This window comes from Lipophrys pholis (assembly GCF_963383615.2).
Source record: "Lipophrys pholis genome assembly, chromosome: 18".
Taxonomy (NCBI): domain Eukaryota; kingdom Metazoa; phylum Chordata; class Actinopteri; order Blenniiformes; family Blenniidae; genus Lipophrys; species Lipophrys pholis.
The window spans coordinates 11,367,952-11,390,824 of NC_137646.1; the positions used below are offsets into that span (position 1 = coordinate 11,367,952).

A 22,873-nucleotide genomic window follows, 5' to 3' on the forward strand; every position below is an offset into this window, starting at 1 on the left:
TAAAGAAACGTGATGCTGCAAACACTCGGTTTGGTCTCCCTCGAGCAGGGGGAGCACACCTCGAGGTTCCTACAGATAATTTATTCAGGTTGGGGGAGGTGGAGGATAGCGTGGGGGGGTTGGGGGGGTAATGCATTTGCATTTTTGTGAAAGTCTCAGCAGACATCCACAAGTTCTCTGAGATAAAGTTCAAATACACTCACTCTGAACCTTCGCGAGCTCAAAGCCAGCGCACACACGCGGTGAGACAAAACACAATATTTCAACAGGATAATATTGTAAACCAACAAATAAAAAAACACACCTCATATGAAAAAAAATAAGCATTTGTACCTTAGTGTAGTTATTATGTCTTGCTTTTTGGTTTTGACGTACGCCCTCACTCCTATGTTTTATGTATTTTAGAAGCAGCAGGACGGATAATGCGAAGTCTCTGCTGAGGGTCTGAATGAAAGTAAAAGTGAGGATTTCTGCTTCTTTTAATACAGGCCTGACAATTCAAATGTCAAAAGAAATAAAAGGAAACAAAACAAAAACAAGCCACATTAAACAAAAAATAAAAAATGTTTTCACAGGCTTCTGCTAAATAAACAATGATCATGGAGTCGAATAATTGAACTGCAACTTCAAAGAAGAGGGATGAACATATTCATAGCACCAGTTGTCTGTACCATTGAAAACAGCGCAGGCGTCTGCAGAAATGGCTGTAGTCGTGTATTTCCATGATGGGCTTTTGTAAAAAACAAAAACACAAACACAAACTTTTTTTGGGGGAGTTTTCCTTTTCCAATTTTTACAGCATTGCATTTTCAAGTAAATTATTAGTATTTTTTGCCACAAAAACTGTTTGATTTCCTGTTATTTTGTGTTTTTTTAAGTTTTTTTTCTCATTATTGTTTTAGCCTCACAAACCAAACTATGTCTACTACTAGCTTTTTGAAAGACATTCAAAAAAAAAAAAAATTAAAAATTCAGACGTATGAACTTTTTCCACACATGGGGGAATTTTATGGATAATAAAGGAGGAGGCTGCACACATTCTCTACACATTCAGAAAGTCGTCCAAACAAACTATAGAAATTAAACTCTTCAAAGTCTTACGCAACTCAAACAAAAAGAAAAGAACAAAACAAAACCTCAACATCCTTGTGTCGTCTTTCTGAACGAGAGATGGAGGAAGTAGAGGATGGGACAGCAGTTGTTTCACACAAAATGAGCTTTCAACTGGATAAAGGAGGAGTGGGACCAGCCGGACAGACACACATGCACAACCATTCAGACATCAACCGACGACCAGGATCCTAGTTGAAGAGCAACAAAAGAACGTGGCGGGAACAAAACTGACGAGGATAGAACAGAAAGGTCGTCCCAACTATCCAACTGTGGGACGCGCATGAGGACCAAGAAGAGTCACCTCAACAAATCCTAACAATGCACGCGACATCGCGTAAAGACAGAACATTTTTTTTTTGGACTTTAACTTGTTTTTTTTTTCACTTGCTTTTTGTTGATCGGATTTTTGATTAGACAAGGTTTTGTTTTTTGTTGGTTTTTTTGTTTTTAAGTTAGTAAATGGAAAGAAATACCTAAAACAGAACAGGATAATGTGTTGGAAGGATTTTGAAGGGGGTTGTCTCAGAGAACTCGCCTATGTGAGGTTTTGTTTTTTCCCCCCTCAGCACTGAGATGACCCTGAAGCTTTTGCTGGTAGAGGTCCAGTCACAACAAGGAGAGGAAAGGCTTCCTCTCAGCGACGGGCGTCCTCTGCAAAACTGGAGTATTCAAATGTTGCTGCTCCCTGTGGAGAGAGAACAGGAAGGAATAGTGAGAGTATGAACCATGGAGTGTTTCAATCACCTGCGCCCCCTGCTGGATTGGCCAGGTTTTAAACCCAAGAAAGCCTGCAGAGCAGCTTTTTAAACGGTCTCATGTGGAAGTTTTTACCTCATTTAGGCCACGTTAACACAACAACATTTTGTTTTTAAAAAGTTGTATTTTCATGTAAACACACGTCCAAAACACAATGAAAGTTTTGTGTTTTCACTTGAAATCTTTGAAGGTGTAAATGAGTTTTTAGGAAAATCCCAAACATACGTTACGATTGAAAGGAACTAATGCAAATTCTTTGACCTTCCAAATAACAGTGCTCTTTCTCCCACGCTTTGTTTACACCTGGACCTTGTGTTATTTTCTCTGTCATATTAGCACCTACAAAATTTTATTCAAGCAGTTCGCCGTCGTTTTTGGCCTTTTCTTCTTTGTTTTTTATTCTGATGTCGTGTAAACAAACACCCGAAATGCAACAAAGGTTTTCAGTTTTCACTTGATAATGTGTAAACGGGGCTTCAGTGGATTTTGGTTTGCGCTCCTGGTTAGACGTCTCACATAAAGCTAAAACCTGTTAAGTTGCTCACACTCAATATTTGTCCAATCTATCAGTCTTTTCACCTGTCAGACATGTTCATGGATGTTCCAATCACACCGATCACAGGCTAACATGAGAGAAGACATAAACGTTACAAACTGCTTTCAAAGTTGCGTTCACATTATTAAAAAGTAATTACGTAAATCTGCTAACTGGCTTTTTGGACGTAATAACCATTAGTGTTTCTATGGGAACAAGTCTGTGCTCTTGGTGCAACAGTTAATGACAGATAAATGACATCTGTATAGTGTCAACAGGAAGCGTTACTTGAAGCTGCAGTGCCCTCATCAACTTCTCCAAACCAACTGTGTGAATGAGCCGTTTACCTGTACACTGTGATCCAGGGAAAAGAGGGGAACAGATTGTGTTCTGCCACCAGCACTCATTTTGTTGGTTGCCAGTTCCTCCTTGTCCACTTATATTCAACAGAGGGAACTGAAGGAGACAAATCAGAGGTGGTTAGGTTTTCCCCAGTAAACAGTCACATGATGTGCAATTTATTTTACAAATGACCCCCCCCCCCTTTAAAATTGTTATAGCCATGATGATAAATACAGAAGAATATTAAGTATATTAGAAGGAGACCTCACCTCTGGCACATGTCCAACAAAGTCATAGGCGATCCCGTACTTGGGGATCTGACCTGCTGGTGAACATAAGCAGGACTGTTTTTCTCCTGCAGATTCATCTTTCTGAATCTTGTCGACCGAGACGTCCGGCTGCTCGCCTGCACTCGGTGCAGCTGCTGCCGTTTTGCAGTCTAAGCAAATCTCTTGCTCAGCGATTGGCAGGAGGGTGCTGGAGCCCTCCTGTGAATCCAGAGAGGTCTGGGCACTCTTCTCCATGCCAGACTTCTTCAATCTGGGTAAGAATTTACCAGATTCCAGTTCTGACTTGCCGTAATAGGGACCCTCGCATTCTGCATCCTCCTCCAGAGGTTTGAGGTCTGCCTGAGGATCGTCAAAGACGTCCACTGGTGCCAGGACGGGAAAACTGATCTCCTCTTTGTCAGTCTCAGTCTCCGAATCGCTCACTCCACCAGGAGACAGCTCTGAGGCCGATATAGGTCGGAAATGAGTCCTGGGGGAAATGCGAATGGCTCTATATTGCGTCCGGTTGATGCCATATAGCCGTGGGTGGAAGGCTTCGTTCTCAGAGTCCGAGCAAAGAATGGATTTGGGCTTGAATCCTGGACTGAACGAAGCCATGTCCTCGGGCTCGAAAGAACACTCCACGTGGAGGACTTGAGAGAAGGGATTGTTCAGGTTGAATGATGCGAACGGGTATTCTAAACCTTGCTCCTCGCCGTGCAAGCCTCCGTACGATCCGAGCAAATCTTCATGGAAGATGAAAGAGAATCCCTTATTCAGACCTTCTCCCCCTCCTTTCATGGCCTGGTCACTTTGCCCGAAAGACACCAGAGGCCTCCACAGGGGCCTGTGCCCGGGTGCGAAGCAGCTTCCCGTGTTCATGAACACATCGGTGCCAGTGATGGTGAGCATATCAGAGCTGGAAGCAGACGAAGCAGCGGCGGCGGCAGCGGTGCACTGCAGCAGGCTATCTTGGGTGTCGCTTGGCGGCACGACGGCCCAATTCTTATCACCACTTAGTGTCTTCAACTCTCCATACACCCCTCCAAGAATGAACGACGTGCTCTCCTTATCAGAGGTCAAGTCCCAGGGCTTGGACGGAGTCATGTAATCCCCGGCTCCATCAGTCTTGGAGAGTTTGTTTTTGGCCAAGTCCTGTTCTTCTTTTTTGCCGTCCCAAAGGTGATACTCGGACCGCTGCACCGCTTTCTTCTGCGGTCTTTGGCTGTGATCGCCCTTCGCCTGCACCTCCAGACAGCTGCAGCGGTAGCCGCCCGACTCGTCCGAGAAGGGCCCCTCCCTGGGCTTTTCCGCTCCTTGTCTTGACGTTGCACGTTTGCCATCTCCAATCGCAGTCCAAAGGTCTTTTATAATCCCTGAGCTGTAATCATCACTCTGTTGGTTTGTGTTGTCCGAAAACATGCCAGTGCTGTACTGTTTACTTTCATCCTTTTCCAACGCGATACCACAAATGGACTCCAATTTAGATTTTTTGGTGAAGGTCTGATTCGATGCTGTGCTGACACTAACCTCCTCACACTTCCGGCCAGAGTCGTCTTGCAAAAACTCCAAGAGTTCATCCTCGAGATATGTACCGGAGAGAGGAGGGATGATACAATCAATCTCTTCGTTGCCAGTTTGAGAAGCATCCTCTGCAGGAGCGGTTCCTTGCTCGTTGTCAGAACGTGTCTCCTCTGAATGTGACCACGGACTGCAAGTTCGTGTTGATAGGTTCGAACAGTGTTCAGTTTCATCAAAGGCACTATTTTTGGTCCATATAAGCAAACGAGACTGTTTATTTGAATGCGGGTCGAGACAGCTGCTGGAGTCGGTGTTGTTTTCGTGACTAACGGTGAGTGAGTCGCGGGGAAAAGGAAAAGTAGGGCTGTCGTACTGCAGCTCGAAGAGAGAGAAGCAGGAAGAGTTCAAACCAGATCGGTCACTGGTGGCTTCAGGAGCAGACGGCTCCTCCAGGGCTCCAGACAGTTTGCTCAGGGTGAATGAGACACTGTCGAGAAGAGGGGAGAGCCGAATGGGAGAGTCTCCTATGAAGCTCTCTCCGTCTATATCCTCTGAAGTGGATGGAGAATAACATCCCCACACTTGAGCCATGTTTTCTAGATCCTCCATAAGAAATCCAACAGATCCCGAAGCATCCTGTGAGTCTGCCCGTATTGCACTTTTCCCTTGCTGCTCAAGGCCATCTAACACTAAACAACATTCTGCCTCAACGTCTCTTTGCTCTTTGCTTTTTTGTCGAATCATGCTTAAGATTCGACTCTCTTGTATCGAGTCTGAGGCACTAGTATCCAATATGGATTGATAAATATCTACTTCATAGAAGTGAGTGAATTCGGACAGATGCTTGTCATCTAAATCTCTACTATCCTCTGGCTGAGGGCAGCTTGAGGTCCCAGTGAGTTCAGCAGAGTCGTCGTCTGCGTCGCCAGGCCCTTCCACAAAGTGCCCATCCACAAATGAGCCGGCTGCTAGGTACGCTCTCTGGTAGCTCTCGTTGGCAATGCAGATTCCCTGGATTCGCTCTGGCAACCTCTCCAAGTCAGTTGGCAAGTCAAAGCTGTCAAAGGAGTCTACTTTGCTCCGATATTTTGTTTCCAGCTTGCTTTGTCTGCTGCTGAAAGGTATAAAATACTCTGTGATGGGTTCGGTGTACCAGAGGGGCTCCTCCTTGTATTCCTTCTTGTTTCTGGCCTCAGCTGCAGACTCTTTCGCTTCCATCCAGTTGGGATCTTTACGAATCTCCTTCAGCATTCTCTTCCCCTTTTTATAAAGCTGTGGTTGTTTGGCAATGCTGCCTGTGGCGCTGTTACTGCTTCCCCCCGCGTTTCTTCGCGCGTCCTTGTCGATGACCTTCACCTGTAGCTTTACCTGCCCGCTGTTGCGTGCTCTTCTGTTTTTCGCAGCCTCTCTGGATTTGTGCCTTATTCTAACTGCCTTGCTTCTGGACGACTTTGAGTCGCCCTGGTTCCCACTTGAGCTCGATCCAGCCTCACTTGAGCCAGAAGACCACGACCGAGGACGGTATTTGCCTTCGGATCTGTGTCTCATCTGCCTCTTGGAGTGGACCGTGGATTTCTCCTCGCCTGCTGCACCGCCGTGGTATCGGTTCTCCTTCTCCTTCTTGCTCCTCCGTTGCTGGCCTCTCTCGCTGGGTGCCGTAGGGATGGTACCACATGCCTCCAGGTGTCGCTCCTTTGCAGCCTCACCCTCGCTGTTGCAATCTTTGGGGGAAGAGGTGTCTGTGCTGGTTTGCGGGGCTGCAGATGAGGAACTGGAGTACGTGCAGGCTTTGGCCTTGTTCCACACCGTCATGATCTCTTGGAGACAAACAGTTTTCTCTGACAAAGGAGGAAAGGCTTCATAATACCTGTAGCCACAAGAGAGAAAGGTCAACACGGTTTAAATACTTCAGATCACAAGTGAGTAAGGATGCGTTCACCCGTTACATTTAGTGAACAAAGATCTGATGGTCTAATTACGTAACTCACATTTCCACCTGGTCCTTTGAAGAGGGGGACTCAGTTCGTTCTGGAGACTGAGAGCCATCAGACTTCTTTTGAATCTGTTTTTCCTCTGAAAGACATCCAATTAAAATATTGCATCAGAACAGTTATTACTAAACTTCTTTGCAATGTATCCATTAAAAATACGGTGTATCAAACCTTTCTGCTTGTTTTGGATGTCCTTCAGTTTCGAGCAAAGCTCTTCAACCAGGCTCTCAATTCCAGAGTTCTGCAGAGGTGACAAAGAACAAGGTTGGAAATGCATTTGGTACCTCCGTCTTAAAAAAAAATAGAAGTAAATGCACACAAAAACATGAAGGGCAAGTTACTGTCATGGTGTGATTTTTCAAGCTGAGTGCACTTTATCCGTTTACATGGCAACCATGATGAAAATGCAACAGACCACCAGAAGAAATCAAGAGGAAGTATCATCTAGCATGGCAGACCAAGTGTTTGGGAATTATAATACCCCAACAGAACACAATTACTCACCAATACAAAGAAAAATAAAGTGGACACAGTGGAACAGATGGAACCTAATCCCATATCCAAGTAGTGAATCGAGAATAAAGTCAAATAAAATCATCATGTAGCAGATGTACATACAACAGCTGTCACTGAACGTTAATAAAAGAAGAATACCACACTGAATGTATTATGCAAGGAAAGTAATGTTGACATTCACGTAACTTATTATGCCAAAACATTAAACTTCCAAACAAAATGAAAGGTTGTGGCGCTGTCTAAACCTGGGGATGGACTCCACTTCAAACTACAGGTCCGTTTCCTTACCAACAACATTCTCAAAAATAATCTGTAGCAGATTGAGTCATTTTTGCTTTTCTATGAATTTGTCTAGAGTCAGTATGGATTCAGATCGAACAGCAAACCATCACTGGCGTTAATGGAATCAACTGAGGAAATCATGAACTACTGATCACAAACTACCCACAACTGGAATATTGATGGACCTACAAAAAGCTTTTGACACAATCAATCATAACATGTATGGGATCAGGAGAATAGTATTAAACCGGGTGAAAAGTTATTTAAAAGACAGGAGGCAGTTAGTGAAGCTGGGAAACTTTACTTATTAATGCTTGGACATTGTTTGTGGCGTCCCCCAGGGGTTAGTACTAGGTCCCAAAGTGTCATCCTCTATATCAGGGGTGTCCAACACATTTTAGTTCAGAACCACATGCAGAACAATTTCACCTTGAGTGGGCCTGACCGGAAAAATAGTATAATAACCTTAAAATGTAAACTTTAAAGTGTTTCTTCTTGGCTTTGGCCCACCGGCCTCATGTTGGACATCCCTGCTCTTTATGAGTGACATCTGCAAAGCTTCTAATCTTTTAAAATTGGTTATATTTGCAGATGGCACATGTCATTTTGTTCAGGGGGGATTTCCAGGAACTACTGAGGCCAAAACTGCAGAAATAACAAAATTAAAAGCATAAATTATCACTAAATCCAAACAAAACTAAACATATACTATATGGGAATTTTCAAATGAATACTAATGCAAAAATAAAGATAGATGGGATGTAAATGTACACTATATTCACTGTACTGTTTGTTAAAAAAGACACATGTGACTGGACGGTTGTGCTCCAGCAGACCTGAAGGCCATTTAATGACAGTATACTGCATGCATGCAAATCCACTTGTCAAGCAATAGAGTCAAATAACTACATAAAATTGCATTTGTATGTTCGTCTATAAAAACAACAATGGATTCTGTAGAAAGGTTTGGTAAAATGTAAAACTTACAACAGCTAATGCCACCCAGAAGAAAGAATGAAAGCCGGGGGTGGTGGTGGGAGTGGGGGGTGTTGGCACAACTCGACCCAGCTGACTTGTGAGACCTCAGACATGCTCAGCCATGACTGTGCTAAATTTAGCTGTGGTGCACAAATCCTTCAAAAAAAGCCAAGAAGTCAATAGATGGCTGAGCAATAGCACACAGGATGGCCTCATACAGCAATCAAAAGCCAGGAAATACCCGCTATTAAATCCCAACATGGCCGCAGTCTTCCAGATTAAAGCATTCCTCACCATGCCACTACATGAGCGGTGAAGTTTCCTCCTGCATCACTGTGCTAATGCTGGTCAGCTGACGATTGATCGACTCTGCTGCTGGCTGCAGAAATCTTGTGCTGGTTTAAAGTCCACTCCTCTGAGCAGATCCTTCCTGCTTTAACGCACACTCACTTTACTACAGCTGGCCACTAGTCAGCAGATTTCAGCCGCTTCAGAAACACTGACTAAAATATTTATACATCAGGGAGATTCCTCGAGAAGGTCACTGTTTCAGTTCTGTCACACAGCTGACCCGAGTGTAACCTCCTGATAGAGACTTAAATGAAGGAGACAAATCAGGTGACTGTGTGCTTCCAAAACAAACTTTCTCTTGTTCAGTGTTTCCCTGCGTCTATTCAACATCTTTCCACCATGATTCATGTCAATAGGACGTGCATGACTGCACCTTATCAAGCACCAAGGATGATGACGGTCACCGATTCCTGACATAATTAGACACATGACATCATCTGGCCCAATATATTCAGAAAGTCTTTCAATCAGGACTTTCACAAAAAGCGAATAAAGCTCAAGCTGCCCAACACCTCCTCCCTACAGGTGTGTCGACAAGTGCATGATTACAACAAAGCTTACTTCATCGGATGCAGAGCGAAGACATTGCACAGCGGCTTGCTTCTTCATTTCCTCCAGACTCAGGTCGGTCCCTCCTTTCTTCTTACTCTTGCCCCATTTCTTCCCAGATCCCTTCTCCCAACCCAAGAAGATGTCGTTTTCCTTGCGGACACAGAGGGAGGAAAGTTAGTCTAACTGGCAAAGGACAGAATAAAGACTGCTTTTCATTCCTGGGGCGACTCGCTGAGGGAACTCACCTGGTCCTGCAGGTCGTAGTCATAACTGTCGTGCAGGAGGAGGCTTAGGACGTAGCGGGTGTATATCATGGCGTCGATCCCGCACTTCTCGAGCTCCTGGCCGAGCCAGCTTTGCACTGGCCCCAGCGACTGGAGCAGGGACATCTCTGAGGCAGGCAGGGGGCCCACGAGGGGGTAGGGGCAAGAGAGGCTTTCAGGAGGAGCAGGACCGTCAGATTCGGTGCTCACTGGACGCATGGGACCTCAGGTGTTGGCCATTCTCAGGTAAAGCAGCATGTTGATGGGTTGTTACTGTAGGGCGACTGGCGGAGAGGAGTCGGGGGTGCGAGGAGCACAAGGCAGAACCTATCTGGGAGCGGGGGTGTCACTCCAGCAGGATGCACTGAAGGGGCTCTACATGGGGAGGCATGTAGGAAGTTTTTTCTTCTTCTTCTTTTTTTATTGCTTTGAGCAAAAAAAGGGGGGGTTTACTCGTCAGGCATGACTGAAGCTGCTGATGGATCTCAGCTGCTGAGCGAGAACACAAGACGTGTTTGCATCTCAGTAAGAAGGAGCCATTCTGTGGCTACGCCTCACTTCACCGGCAAGACCTGGAAGAGAACAAACAAACATCACATACAATACTCAAGTTCAACCAAACAGGATACAAAGAGTCTTCTGATTTTCATAAATGCATGAAGGCACGAGGTCACTGCTTTGAGGAGCGAAACTACAGTTTCTGATTTTTCAAGGCACGAAACAAGGACCGACATTATGAGGAAAAATGTCATAACGGACTGTTCAGCAGTGGATACGTTCAGTTCTACAAGCCCAAAGGACAAGTTTATTGATTATAGCAACTGATGGGGCAAACGGAGAGCATGAGCATCGCCATAGCAGCCACAATGAACAAGTTAACATGCATTACAAGCACACAAAACACAGGATTTATAACATTAGTGACATTCCATTAATAAAAACTAAAAGTCATAGTCCTAAATTTACCAATAAAGGGAAAAAAAAGGTTCCAGTTTCCACAGTCCACTCCTCCAATTTTACTTCACAATTAAACTTGAAAAGGTTTGGACATTATAGGTTTTATTTGGGAAACTTGACAAAGCTGCGAACTCCAGCAAATAAACACAGAATGATACCCATTCCAATTGATTGATCTCATGTAAACAGTGACTAACTCACACACTCAAACTCTTATTTATCCTCCTGTTTGCACATGATGTCACTCATGCAAATGGTTTGCATTTTCGAATAATACCATGAGTATACATTTGATCTTTAATCAAACTCTTTAGAAATCAGACCCTTTGTTGGGCCATAAAGCCAGTTAATGAATTAAACCCCTTATGATTCAAGGCCAAGTTTTCACAATGTGTTTTGGGGGTCTACACAACAACGGTGCTTGGAGCAGCAATGAAAACAACTTTTTGCAAACACTCCGTCTCCATGGAAATGGAGGAAAACATAACGCTGCTGCTGCGCACCACGGCCGTAGTATGTAGTTCTTCTGCATGAGTGCGAGTAGACAGACAATAACAATAATATTTGCCTTCAGAGTGTCACAATTCCCAGTCCATATTCTCCTGGGACTTGGTAGTTTTATAGTTGAGAGTCACCGTAATAACAATCCAACTGGGTCGTCCGTTCATATGAAAGACTGTGTACTCCGATTGTTAATGTTTATATCGTATTCTTCTCAAAGAAATAGCACCAACTCATGGCCCAATATGCTCCCTACATAGTTTTCAGCATTACTGAAGCAAAAAATACGTGTTTTTACTTAAAAGGTTTAGTAAACATGGCCTGAATCAGCAACAAAATCCAAACAAATTAGAATGCAGGCGGTGACAGAAAAGGTGAATTTACATCAACACAAATAAGTACGAAAGCTTTTTAAGTTTTTCTACAATGGTTATGTGTCATGCGTCTGAAGTCTCTGAAATGCATCAAGGAGAAAAAAAAAGATAAAAGCATACTGTGTTGGAGAACTCTCATTGATAAATCTCATCTTCGTCAGATATGAGTGCATCTGTCTAATAAAAAATACTGCACTACTATTGGGTGAGTCAGTCTTTCTTTAAGACAGCTGGGTCACATGACTGCATGAGTACCAAAAGCTGGACTGCCATCATTCTTCATTCAAAAACCAAAACCACTTCCTGGATTTAACTAATTCATTACACTGGAAACATTTTGAAACCTCACATGATTTGTTAATTCAATCTGCTTTTTTTACATATAAAACCACAAACACACTATGTCTTGAGAATTATTTTACCCGTTCCTTTTACCAGGCATGCTAGAGACTTAACTTACTAATTTAACAGCGATACATTGTCTACATGTCCATGAGTATGTATGCACACTTCCTGGATAGAAATGATTGTAGCAAGATGATACAGTAAAGACAACTCACTTTTTAGCAACCAATTGTGAAACTGTGCAGAGGAGAAAATGATGGAAGTTCCAAAAAAGCAACCTGAGATTACTGCTGCAGATTGTGCCTCTTTCTGAACATCCACATGCGTGCCAAAGCCTCACACCGGAGCCTTCATCAAATACCTCCTTCTGTCTAAAATAGAATTCTTCTTCATATTTGGCCACCATTTAATTTTTTTGCCAGTCGGATGCCAATGGAGCCTTCTGCCTAACTGCTTAGCATATGGAGTAATACCACTGATGACCTGTGGTGGCAGTGTTGTGCAGTATAATAGTTGGAAAGTTTGTAATTCAATTCCAATCTGTTTCATTATTGTTTGAATTGGAAACCTTGCCTCACGTGAAACCAACAAAATGCCCCCCTAGTGGATAAATTGATGAATAATCACAATCTTTGAGTCAAAGTGCTCAAAATGGCAGGAAAAATAACCACCACCACCAAGTTTCCTGCTGTTACTGATCCTTTTACACTCCTAGCATTATGGCAGCGAATTGCTATGCAGCACAAAAAGACCAAAAAGCAGAACTTTGTGGGGTGAAGGGACTGCACAGAGGCTACACACTGCCCCGTGCAGACGATGGACAGAGAGATATAAATCAGCCTTTAGGTGAACGTCTTCACAAGCAAAGATGAAGACCTAACTCAACAAACTGAACCGGTTTCATGTTTGAATCGGAAATATTGTCCCATGTCAAATCAGCTAAATTGACCACATGGTGGCGCAATGGTTAGCAAAGATCATGGGTTATAATACCACCCTGAGCCTTTCTGTGTGGAGTTTGCATGTCATCCCCTCGTGTGCGTTGGCCTGGTTTCCGCCCACAGTACAAAAACATGCATGTGAATGGGTTAATGGGTAACTTTAATTTGCCCCGAGGTGTGAGTGTGTGTGGTTCTCTGTGATGGACTGATGACCTTTCCAGGTGTACCCTGGGATCGGCTCCAGCGTCCTGCAATCCTGAACTGGATAAATTGGTAGAAGACGGGTGGACAGTAGCCAGCAAAATGCTCTCTCGTGGTTGTACTGATGAAGGACCCCGCACGATACTATAAACGCGGTGACGACGAATCATTTGGGCCTGGTGTCTATTAAAGGACATCAAACTGCACAAAGTTGTACAAGTAGCAGCACTGCCGCGGTTTAATGCTGAGTAATATCTCCAGACACATGCGGAGGAGCCGCCGGTTTCATGTGGCAGCGGCGGATTAGGAAGAGCAAATGGAGGCTGCACCGAGGCGATTGGCCGGCCTGCTCGTCACTCAGCGGTGCCACATTATAAAGTTACCCGGTTCGAGACGCCAAAAGGGCACGATAAGAGCCTTTGCGCGGCTCCACGGCACACTTTCACCCGCTCCACTTCCAGCCTCGCCGCGCCGGGTGAATAATGAGGCGGCTGCAAGGTTGGCTCCGTGAACGCTAAATATGGCTGACCAGTGTGTTACAGACCAGCTGTTTTCTTGCGTGCACACCGGGTCCGACTGCGAGCTTCACAATCACACTGTCAACACGCAAACTTTTACGCAAGAGGTCATCTTTACCACCACGAAACAAACACGGGTTTTTTTCCTGCACATGTGACTGCGGTAACGACACAGTTAATGTAACACAGCGGCAGGCATTAAATTGGTGCAGAACTGTTAAGTTTTAAAACGTCGCATAAGCGTCACTTTGGTTAGCCGGCGTTTCGGATTAAATGGCTACCCTGCTAACTGGTGACCGACTTCCTTTAGCGTCCCGCTGTTGCTGCGAGTAACGGCAGATGATAAAAATCCGTAGCGAACACCATTTAACCTCATGTAAATAGAAGTTTTAAATTGTACCTTTTGCGAATGTTATTTTAACATTTGCCGTTACTCGCAGCGACGAGGAACGCAAAAGGAAGTCGGCCATCAGCTAACAGGGAAACCAGTTAATCCGAAACACCGGACCACCGACCTTTAGCTAACCAGCTAAGCTAGCAGCCGAGACGTTTGTTTTTATTATTTCTATCATTTTTACACCACGCAGCGTGCACAACTCAAACAAAACACAACCCCGCTGTGATTAGAAGATTACTGTGTCACACAAGGTGTGTGGGCATGTTAGTGGTGGTAGGAGACGAGCAGGTGAGCGGTTGACATTAAACAGAGTCGGGGAGTAAACAGTCCGGGTGTTTCAACCCGCGTTCAACATGCAACAATATGAAGGAGGACTTGAGCACAGTGCAGCCAGTGGAAGAATTAAATGGCCAAAGTGAGACTAGGTTTGTTGTTGTGACCGAGGGGGAGGAGGAGCGGCTGGCCGGTAGCTACCAGAGGACTGTCAGATGTTTTCCCTTCAAAAATGTGCGCCATACCGTCACCCAGAAAGAGCCCAAGTCCAGACACCAAAGCAAAGAAAACGGGCACGAGAGAGGCAGAAGAAGTCTCGCCGCTTCGCTTACCTGCCGCGGGCTGAAGTAGAGAGAAGCGGCGAAAGGGGAGCGGCTATTTCTCTCCCGCTGCCGTTCCGAGCTCTGGAATCCGCTGCGGTAGCATCGCGTATCATGGACGCCGACAGAAATGGCGCTGTGTTTTACGTCCACTGCTCCTTCAACAGCGTCAAGGAAACTGTTGACATTCGGGCTCCGGCACGGAGGAAGGTCACCGCTCGGTGACGCGTAGCACGCAGAGCCACAATGTCCGCCGGCGAGCGGCAGTTTCATCTGCGAGAGGACTGCTGTAATGCGCCACCCTCCGCGTTCGTATCCAGGCAACAGGGCAAAGCTCTGCCCGTCCTGCTCGTGTGGATGTGATTCCTCCGCCGGGGTATTGCATCAGAAGCCCAACTAGTACTCCTACTGTTTATATATCAATGCTGAAGTAGAATAACCACTGCTGCGGCTGCAAATAACTACGTAAACATCAATTGATAACTTGTCGTGAATTTGCATATAAGCACGACATATGCTGTAAACTTTATAATTATAATCTACACACAACAGTAAGATGTATGTTGGTATCGAAATTATAAATGGATTATTCACAATTATTCATTTTCGGATAACCTGTCATTACATTACATGGTTTTGTAGAATGTAAGTTATTCACATCTTGTTTTTTAAATTCCATGCAGCACCAATAATTTGTCCTCAATTGCACTTTTAGGTTAAACAAGGTTAAAATCCTGGATAATAATAGTTATCAAAGGTATTGCATGCATTGGACGGACGAGTTGTCCTACAATGTTTGAGACCTGTGATACTGCCACTTGCACTTGATGAGAAAAAATGTGACAATGACCAAATATGGTCAACTTAAACGTAAAGGATCAAAATACAACAAGATTGAAAAATAACTAAAGGAACTAGTGCAAACCAGTGATATTAATAATGACTTAAATGATATAGAAAACCCCCTGAAATGATAAACACCTGATCCAAAAGTTTGTAGGGCAACTCGTCCGCAAAACTGCAGCCCTGGGCAACTCGTCCACGTTTGCGATTTCATGATATTTTGTGGGTGGGGGGGAAATAAATCTTGTACAATCTACTTTCACATTTTATTATTTATAAGTGAAATTTTATATATTTTTCATATATCTAGTATATGTCCATATATATTTAGTATAGTATGATATAGCTTTGTTTCTCTTTGTTTACCATTCTCTGAATGGTAAACAAATTGAACAAGTGGATGTAAATACATTTTTAGGAATTACTTTTGATGAAAAGCTCAGTTGGAACCCACATATAAATATCTTCCAGCCAAAATTAGCCAAAGATATTGGCATAATGTGTAAAATACGATCAGTATTAGATCAAAATTTACTCAACTTATTCTATAACTCCCTCAATCTTCCATACCTGAGTTATGGTGTGGAAATATGGGGAAATAACATGTTGATAATAATTATAAAAGTGAACTAACGGAGAGCGCAACACCGTGCTGCGTTAGGGGAAATTAATGTTGAGCTAGTTTTTCAAAGGAACTATGTGTCTTTATGTGTAAAAATACATTACTATTTAATAATACTGAAATGTTACAAATAATTCACATATTATAATTAGGCATCTAAATGGGAATCGCCTATCTGGGAATCATCTATATGGGAAGCATCTAACTTGGAATTGTCTATCTGGGATGAAACAGTGCACCAATCCAAAAAATCCAAAACACCTAATTTTGAGGTAAAATCACAGGACACAAGATGCAAATGAACCTGCTCCAGACAGAAACACCCAAACAAATGTAAATACGATGAACTGAATGCAAATTCAAAGCAAGCACAAGCAAAACACTGCGTCGACACCCTAGGAGTATAGCAAAGGGACACACAAAGAGAACAATTGACTGAAAGCAAAACCTCCGCAAACTAGTGTGAACTGACCACAATGACTGCAAACACACCATGTCTCGCTCATTCACTAATTTACAAAAACACTGGAAACCATGAAACTTGCCTTTAAAGTTTCAACCGCAGACAAAAGAAGAAATTGTTACTTTAAGGCCTCAAATACAACTTTTCAAGTTGTTTTTTTTTTTAACCCTTGTCCTGTTCGGCAGCTTGGGCAAACAATATGATGTGATTGAGGGCCTTCCGGTGTCAGAACAGTTTTTGCTCTTGCAACAGGAAGAGATCTGGAGTCTCTTATTGTTGCTGCCTTTACTAGAAGTTGGCATGGCTGCCGGGCTCTATCTAGCTCTATCTAGCTCTATCTAGACAGTAACATGAAGCAGGTTCATGAATTAACAAAGAAGCAAAAACAAAAGAAAAACATGATTTTGATAGTTGAACGAATGATAGCAGAAAACAAGTGACATCAGTAACATATCTCATTGATGAGGAGTGGAAATGTGTGTGTGTGTGTGTGTGTGTGTGTGTGTGTGTGTGTGTGTGTGTGTGTGTGTGTGTGTGTGTGTGTGTGTGTGTGTGTGTGTGTGCGTGTGTGTGGTTTGTCCACTGGGTGTGGTGTTGTGGAGGGGCCTGTAGCGACACCCCAGGGCCCAAGGTCATCGGGCCCGGATGCCGCCACCCCAGCGGCCGGAAGCCCCCCAGACCCGGGGAGGCCTCAGCCAATCACCCCAGAGAGCCACGCCCCAGCCCAGAAAGCACCAGACGGAGAATGCAGAGAGGACTCCCCCCCAGGCAAGAAGGGCCCACAAGAGAAGCATAAAGGGCGCAGGGTGCAGGGCCCCAGGCCCCGACCCAAGCCGCCAACCCGAGACCGGCCGGAGCAGGGCCCCCTGGCCGAGCAAGCCGGGAGCCTCCCCAATCCCGGCGGTGAAGCCCGCCACACCCCGGGAAGCCCCCAGAATTCCAGCAGTACTCACCCCGGACTGGGGTGAGACCACAGCGGGAGGTGCTGGGGGGAGCCCCATCTCCCGCCTCCCCCACCCTGTGGGTTGTTGGATGCATGTAGGGGGTGTGTCTTTGTGTTTTGAAGAGGTGGATGCAATGTTTGTCTATGGTGCGGTTTAAAATTGAGAGGTAGCGGGGGTGTTTCACCCCGAAAGCTACTTGCCCCCTCAAGACCCTGCGTTACTAGGTGTGGTTAAAATTGTGGGCGGTGCAAAGTCGCTCGAGGACCCAGACCGCAGTTAAGTAGCCTGGACCCCCCACCCTAGGCACCGCCTCACTGTTCCCTATTGTAGAGTGAAGTAAGGTAAGGTAGGAGGGTTGTGAGAGAGGGGGTCCCCCCGTTGCTAGGACCCTGGCCCAGCTGGATGCCCCGCGCTGCCCCACCCACCCCCGAGCGGCCAGCCAAAAACCCGGGGAACAACATCCACCCCGACAAGGTGCCGCAAGAGGACCCAGGCAGGAAGCCCCCACCCCACCCAACGGCCGGACAGCAGAGTCTAAGACCCGCAGGGCCCAGTACGAGCCCGCCTGGAAGCCAGCGGTTAGGGATCTTGGGAAGTTTTTTTGCAGGATGTCAGGATTGTTCCAGAGGGTGTGAGTTTGCAGGGGATGAGTGAAGATCCATTCATTTTAATAAATTCCCACCAAGATGTCAGAGATGTGTTTATATTGATGCTTTTAAAGCAGCTGTGTTTTTTGATGACAGGACTGAAGAAGGGAAGATCTCTGATTTGGAGATCTTCACACCTTTCAAGTTAAAACGCATAGTTTTTGCAATTTCATTTTAGAAAAGTTTCGCTCTTACATAGATAATATTTTGAAAACAACGTCCGCTTACATGGAAATGCTGAAAATTATGTAGTTAGCCACGTTACTTGCTATAAAAAGAAATGGTGAGTAAACAGACATTCATACAAAACTACCAAGTAACAGGAGAATGTGGACTGGGAGACATGACACTCTGCAGGCAAACATTGTAGAACTGTAAAGAAAATTGTAGAAAAAGAACTATTAACTACGGGTGTGTTGCACACGTGAACTGGCAGCATTTCAGATTCTTTGTGGGAAACAAAGCCATATGATACTATACTAAATATATATGGACATATACTCGATATATGAAACATATATAAAATACGAATTCGAAATAATATGTAAAACTACATTGTACAGTATTTATTTTCTCCAAGAAATTCTGAAATCTCATCCGTGGACGAGTTGTCTGGGGTTGCAGTTTTGTGGACGAGTTGTTCGTTGACGAGTTGTTCTACAATCCTTCTATGGAGATGGAGTCGGACTGTTTTCAAAAAGTTGCGTTTTCCTCCGTTTCCATGGAGACAGTTGCACTGTGTTCACAAAGTTGCTTTTTCCCCCCCGTTTACACGGAGACCGTGTTTTCCAAAAGTTCCACCTTGGGAGCAGTTTTCAAAAAGTTGTGTTTTCAGATGCACCGCCCACTGTTATGTGAACTGGACACCTAAAACGCAACTCCACTGAGATTTAAAGTTTCAAATCTTTTCTCATCCATCTGGCTGATTCTGGGATGTTACAGGAAGTTGACACCTCATATACCATATTTGGGCTTGATACCAGCTATCTCTGGGTCACGGTAAGAATTCTTGGACCTGCAGTCACAATACCACCAGTCCTGCTACTGTTACTGTACCTACATTGGCTGCTCAAATTACTACAACTGTGGTGTTACCGTTGCTATTTATACTGCCGCCGCTCCTCAACAGCAGAAGCTGTACAGTGAGAGCTTGAAACCTGACCCGGCAACCTTTACAAGTCTCTCAAAGTCTCTGGGTCACACACTGCATTCACAGTCCACGCTCCAGATCTGGACTATATTAAGATCTACAAGCCGTGAAAATGCCTCAATTTATTCTATTGTCCGGATAAACTCATCAAAGAAGCATGTTGTTAGTAAGACAAGTAAAATTACCAGCACAGTAGTACACCTGTTGATTTTCTACCATTGGCGTGTGCAGCACGTTTTGGATATCGGAACATCCATTAGAAAAAACTATTTTAGTGAAGTACTGCCTCTCCAGGATCTGTCGTCTTTTATTAGGTCCAGTTTATATGACAGTATTTCAAGTGAAAACTCATTTTTTGTGTGTTTTCGCTCCAGAAAAGTTTCTTGTTTACACAGCAAAGTTCTGAAAACGATGTCCGCTTACACGGAAATGGCAGAAACACTACAAGGGGATGCTGTTGTTTGCTTTTGTAACGAAACCACACACACATGGAGCTGAAAACCCTCAAACACACCTGGAAGAACCATTCGGAAACTGTTCCAAAAAAATACAAAGTCCTCCTGTGAAAACGTCTTTTTCGGAACGTCTGAACAGTCGGCGAACACGGACATTTGTATGGACAAGCGATGTAGTTGGTTTGCTGTTATGGGTGAATTTCAACTATTCGGTCCTCACGAGGCAAAATGATCTTCCCATTGTTCTTCAAAAGTTTCCCGTCCACACGACACCATGAAAACGACTCAAAAGAATGTAGTACATATGCCAGGCCTATAGGCGTCGCTGTAACACCAAATATGGAGAAATCGACAAATCCGACTTCTCACCTTATTAAACCAAAAACCATCAGTATCTTCTGCCGCACAATCTGGAGCATGCAGTCCGCCATTGTTCTTGTTGTTAAGTGAGGGTCACGGGGGTTATTGGGTCGAGAGGCGGGGCGATGACATCATAGTTTTAGGCCAATGTGCGTCTCGCTCACCTCCATACTTCAATGTCGAGGCGGCATTTTCAAATTTCTCCACTCAGGAACCAAATCACAAAACAAATTTGTATTCGGGCTCCGAAAAAAACACAGCGTCGTGTGGATGACCGGCCAAAAACGACGTGGTTACATGAAACGGCGCTCTCGTGTGGCCAGGGTCTAAAACTACCAAGTCCCAGGAGAATATGGACGGCGAGTCTTGACACTATGGAGGACGCCATTGTTGTTATTGTCCATTTACTTGCACATGAACAAAATAACTATTTAACAAGGCTGTGGTGCGCATGTGCAGTGGCAGCGTTTTCAATGTCTACAAGGCGACGGGCATTTTTAAAAACTTTGATTAGACGAGGCCGGTTGAGCATTAATACGCAGATAAAGCAGATCCAAACACATTCCTGTGCTGCTGCATTCACCTGACTGCCGTGTCAGGGGTAACTCCAGTGCACCACGACCAGGCGTGTGCAGACAGAGAGTAAAAGAGGTCAGGACTGGAGTGTGCGAGAAGAAGTGTGCTTATATAAGCTGGTGACACGCTACAGTATGAAATCTCACTACAGCTCCCAGCATCCCACAGCTCCCAGCATCCCACAGCTCCGGCTGCCAGATCGATTCTTATCTGCTCCCTGGCAGCCAAAGGACAAACACATATTGACCCAGTGCAGGACAGAGGGGGATTTTTGTCCTCGATATCTCAAACAGAGAGCGTCCTCTTCTTTGATCCGAGCTGTTGCGTCAGTTCTTTATCTACTTTTTTTTTTTTTTTTTACCCCCTCACCAACTGTCTCTCTTGCAGCTGATATGATCTCGCCTCTGCAGCGGTGGCAGCAGTGGCAGCGGCGGCGGCGGTGGCGGCGGCAGCGGCTTGGCTCGACGACTTCACATTCGCAGCGTCTCCGTCATCTTCGCTCCGACAGCGTTCTCATTTGCCAGCCTTAATTGAAAGTCAATTTGGAGCAGATGGCACAGTTAAAACATGCCCCATAATCCTCTCTGATAGCGAGGTTGGGGGTGGGGGTTGGGTGAGATGGGTCGTGCGTTGCCTCTGGCTGCTTTTATTCCAGTGCAGTGAAATTCGAAGGTTTTCTTTTTTTTTCTACTTCTGCTTTTCCTCCCTGCCAGCCACGAGCGCCGCCGCTCTCTCTCTCCAGCTTCACAGCCAGTTCTCGGGGTCGTCCGAGGCGAGGCTGGTTATCATCTGCAGGGTGGGTCACCGAGGTAAATCCTTTATTAGTCACAGTTTGCAGGCTGGATTGCCGCAGACATGTGGAGCAGGGCGCACGGCGACTCGTGCACGTTGTGTTTGTGTCCTGACGCAACCTCACGAGACTGCTGTAGTCCAAACAGACACAGTTTCATTCCTGCACAAACCCCTGAGCTGGTACATTTTACTGCCATTTAGTTCTCACAATATATATTATTCTGATAAGTCTTACATATATAACAACAATCTGGCATTACAATGTAATTAACAATTTTTTTAAATGCATGATTGCCTGAGGTGCAATTATAGATTTTTACAGGAATATAACCTCAACATTATTTATAAGTTCATGTCTTATAAATATATATTTACAGCAAGCTCCCTCTTTACTTAATGCAGTAAGCCTGAAGCACAAGTTTTATCAACACTTAGATCACACTTAATGTACATTAACATACTGAGTTCTTTGTAAAAAAAGCACCTAGAAATGACTGCGTTGTGATAGGTACGATGTAAATAAAGTTGAATTGGATTGAATTGAATTTATGACATTTCTGATAACATATAAATCGTCTTAAGGTTTACTGTTTTTTTTTTTTTTAACAAAACAGAGTTAAGTTGTAGTCACATAACTTAAAAACTACAATTCCGGACTGGTGTCATTCAATTATTATATCTTACACTTTTAACAGTTTTAGTCATTTTAGCCGATGAGCCACATTGGCTCTTTTTTAAGCAGTTTTAGCTTTTTGGCTGTTTTAGCTATTTTAGTTCTTCTGTATTTTTAGCCATTTAGCAACTTAAGATGTTTAGCCATTTTGGCATTTATAGCCATTTTAACTCTTTTTATTTCAAGCGATATAGTACTTGTGGCTTCTTTAGCAGTTTTAACCATTTTTGCCATTTTAGGTCTTTTAACGATTATATACATTTCAGATATTTTGGCTTTCTTTAACTGTTATAGCTATTATAGTTTCAGGCAGTTTAGCAATTTTAGCTGTTTTGGCCATTTTAGTTCTCCTGTAATTTTAACCATTTTTCCAGTAGCCTACTAGCTATTTTAGCTGTTCAGCAGATTAACGTGTTTAACAATTTTGGCATTTATAATCATTTTAGGTCTTTTTTGTTCTTGTTCTTGTCTTTTAACATTTCAATATCTTTTACAGGTTTTAGCTATTTTGCTCTTTTAGCTGTAATAGGAATCCATGGAAAAAGGCCATTAAGTTAAAAAAGAAGAAAAATCATAAGAGAAAGAAAAGATTGAGATTCCTCTCCCAAAAATAAACACATTATGTTTACAAGCAAAACACCTGGAGCGACAGCATGCATTTCTCATATTCTTATGATTAACAGCTGTATTGTTTGAAGAAAGACCTCTGAAGCCCTGCTTACACGATAACGTTTCAAGTGTAAAGACACACACACACACATATATATATATATATATATATATATATATATATATATATATATATATATATATACACTGTCTAGCACCTGGTTGCATCCTACTAAATTGAATGAGAAATAGTCTGTATATATATATATATTAGTCTTTTCTGTGAAGGTTTGCATCGGACATTGCGACATGGCCTTGTTTTTATCTTTTTACCCCTGAAGGAATACAGACTATTTCTCATTCAATTTAGTAGGATGCAACCAGGCGCTAGACAGTGTCCAGGAATTCATCTGTGCTGATGTGCCTGATTTTTTTCCCCCACT

The 22,873-nt window shown here is 44.0% G+C and overlaps 1 protein-coding gene across 1 annotated transcript; it reads right to left on the reverse strand.

Moving 5' to 3' along the window:
- Window position 1: 1 nt before the first annotated feature.
- On the reverse strand, window positions 2-14,582 carry kiaa0232 (KIAA0232). The gene is made up of 8 exons (XM_080486097.1): window positions 14,309-14,582; window positions 9,452-10,041; window positions 9,216-9,356; window positions 6,699-6,768; window positions 6,525-6,609; window positions 3,016-6,403; window positions 2,752-2,860; window positions 2-1,798 (listed from the first exon to the last, which is right to left on the reverse strand). Exons 2-8 carry the CDS (start codon window positions 9,686-9,688, stop codon window positions 1,782-1,784), a joined length of 4,047 nt encoding a protein of 1,348 aa, XP_080342223.1. The 5' UTR covers window positions 9,689-10,041; window positions 14,309-14,582; the 3' UTR covers window positions 2-1,781.
- Between the last annotated feature and the right edge of the window lie 8,291 nt (window positions 14,583-22,873).

Coding starts and splice junctions, on each gene's coding strand:
- kiaa0232 (XM_080486097.1), bottom strand. CDS start 9,688: ATGCGTCCAGTGAGCACCGAATCTGACGGTCCTGCTCCTCCTGAAAGC. Junction 6,610..6,698: donor CATCCAAAACAAGCAGAAAG/GTTTGATACACC, acceptor GATGTCTTTCAG/AGGAAAAACAGATTCAAAAG. Junction 6,404..6,524: donor TCAAAGGACCAGGTGGAAAT/GTGAGTTACGTA, acceptor TTGTGGCTACAG/GTATTATGAAGCCTTTCCTC.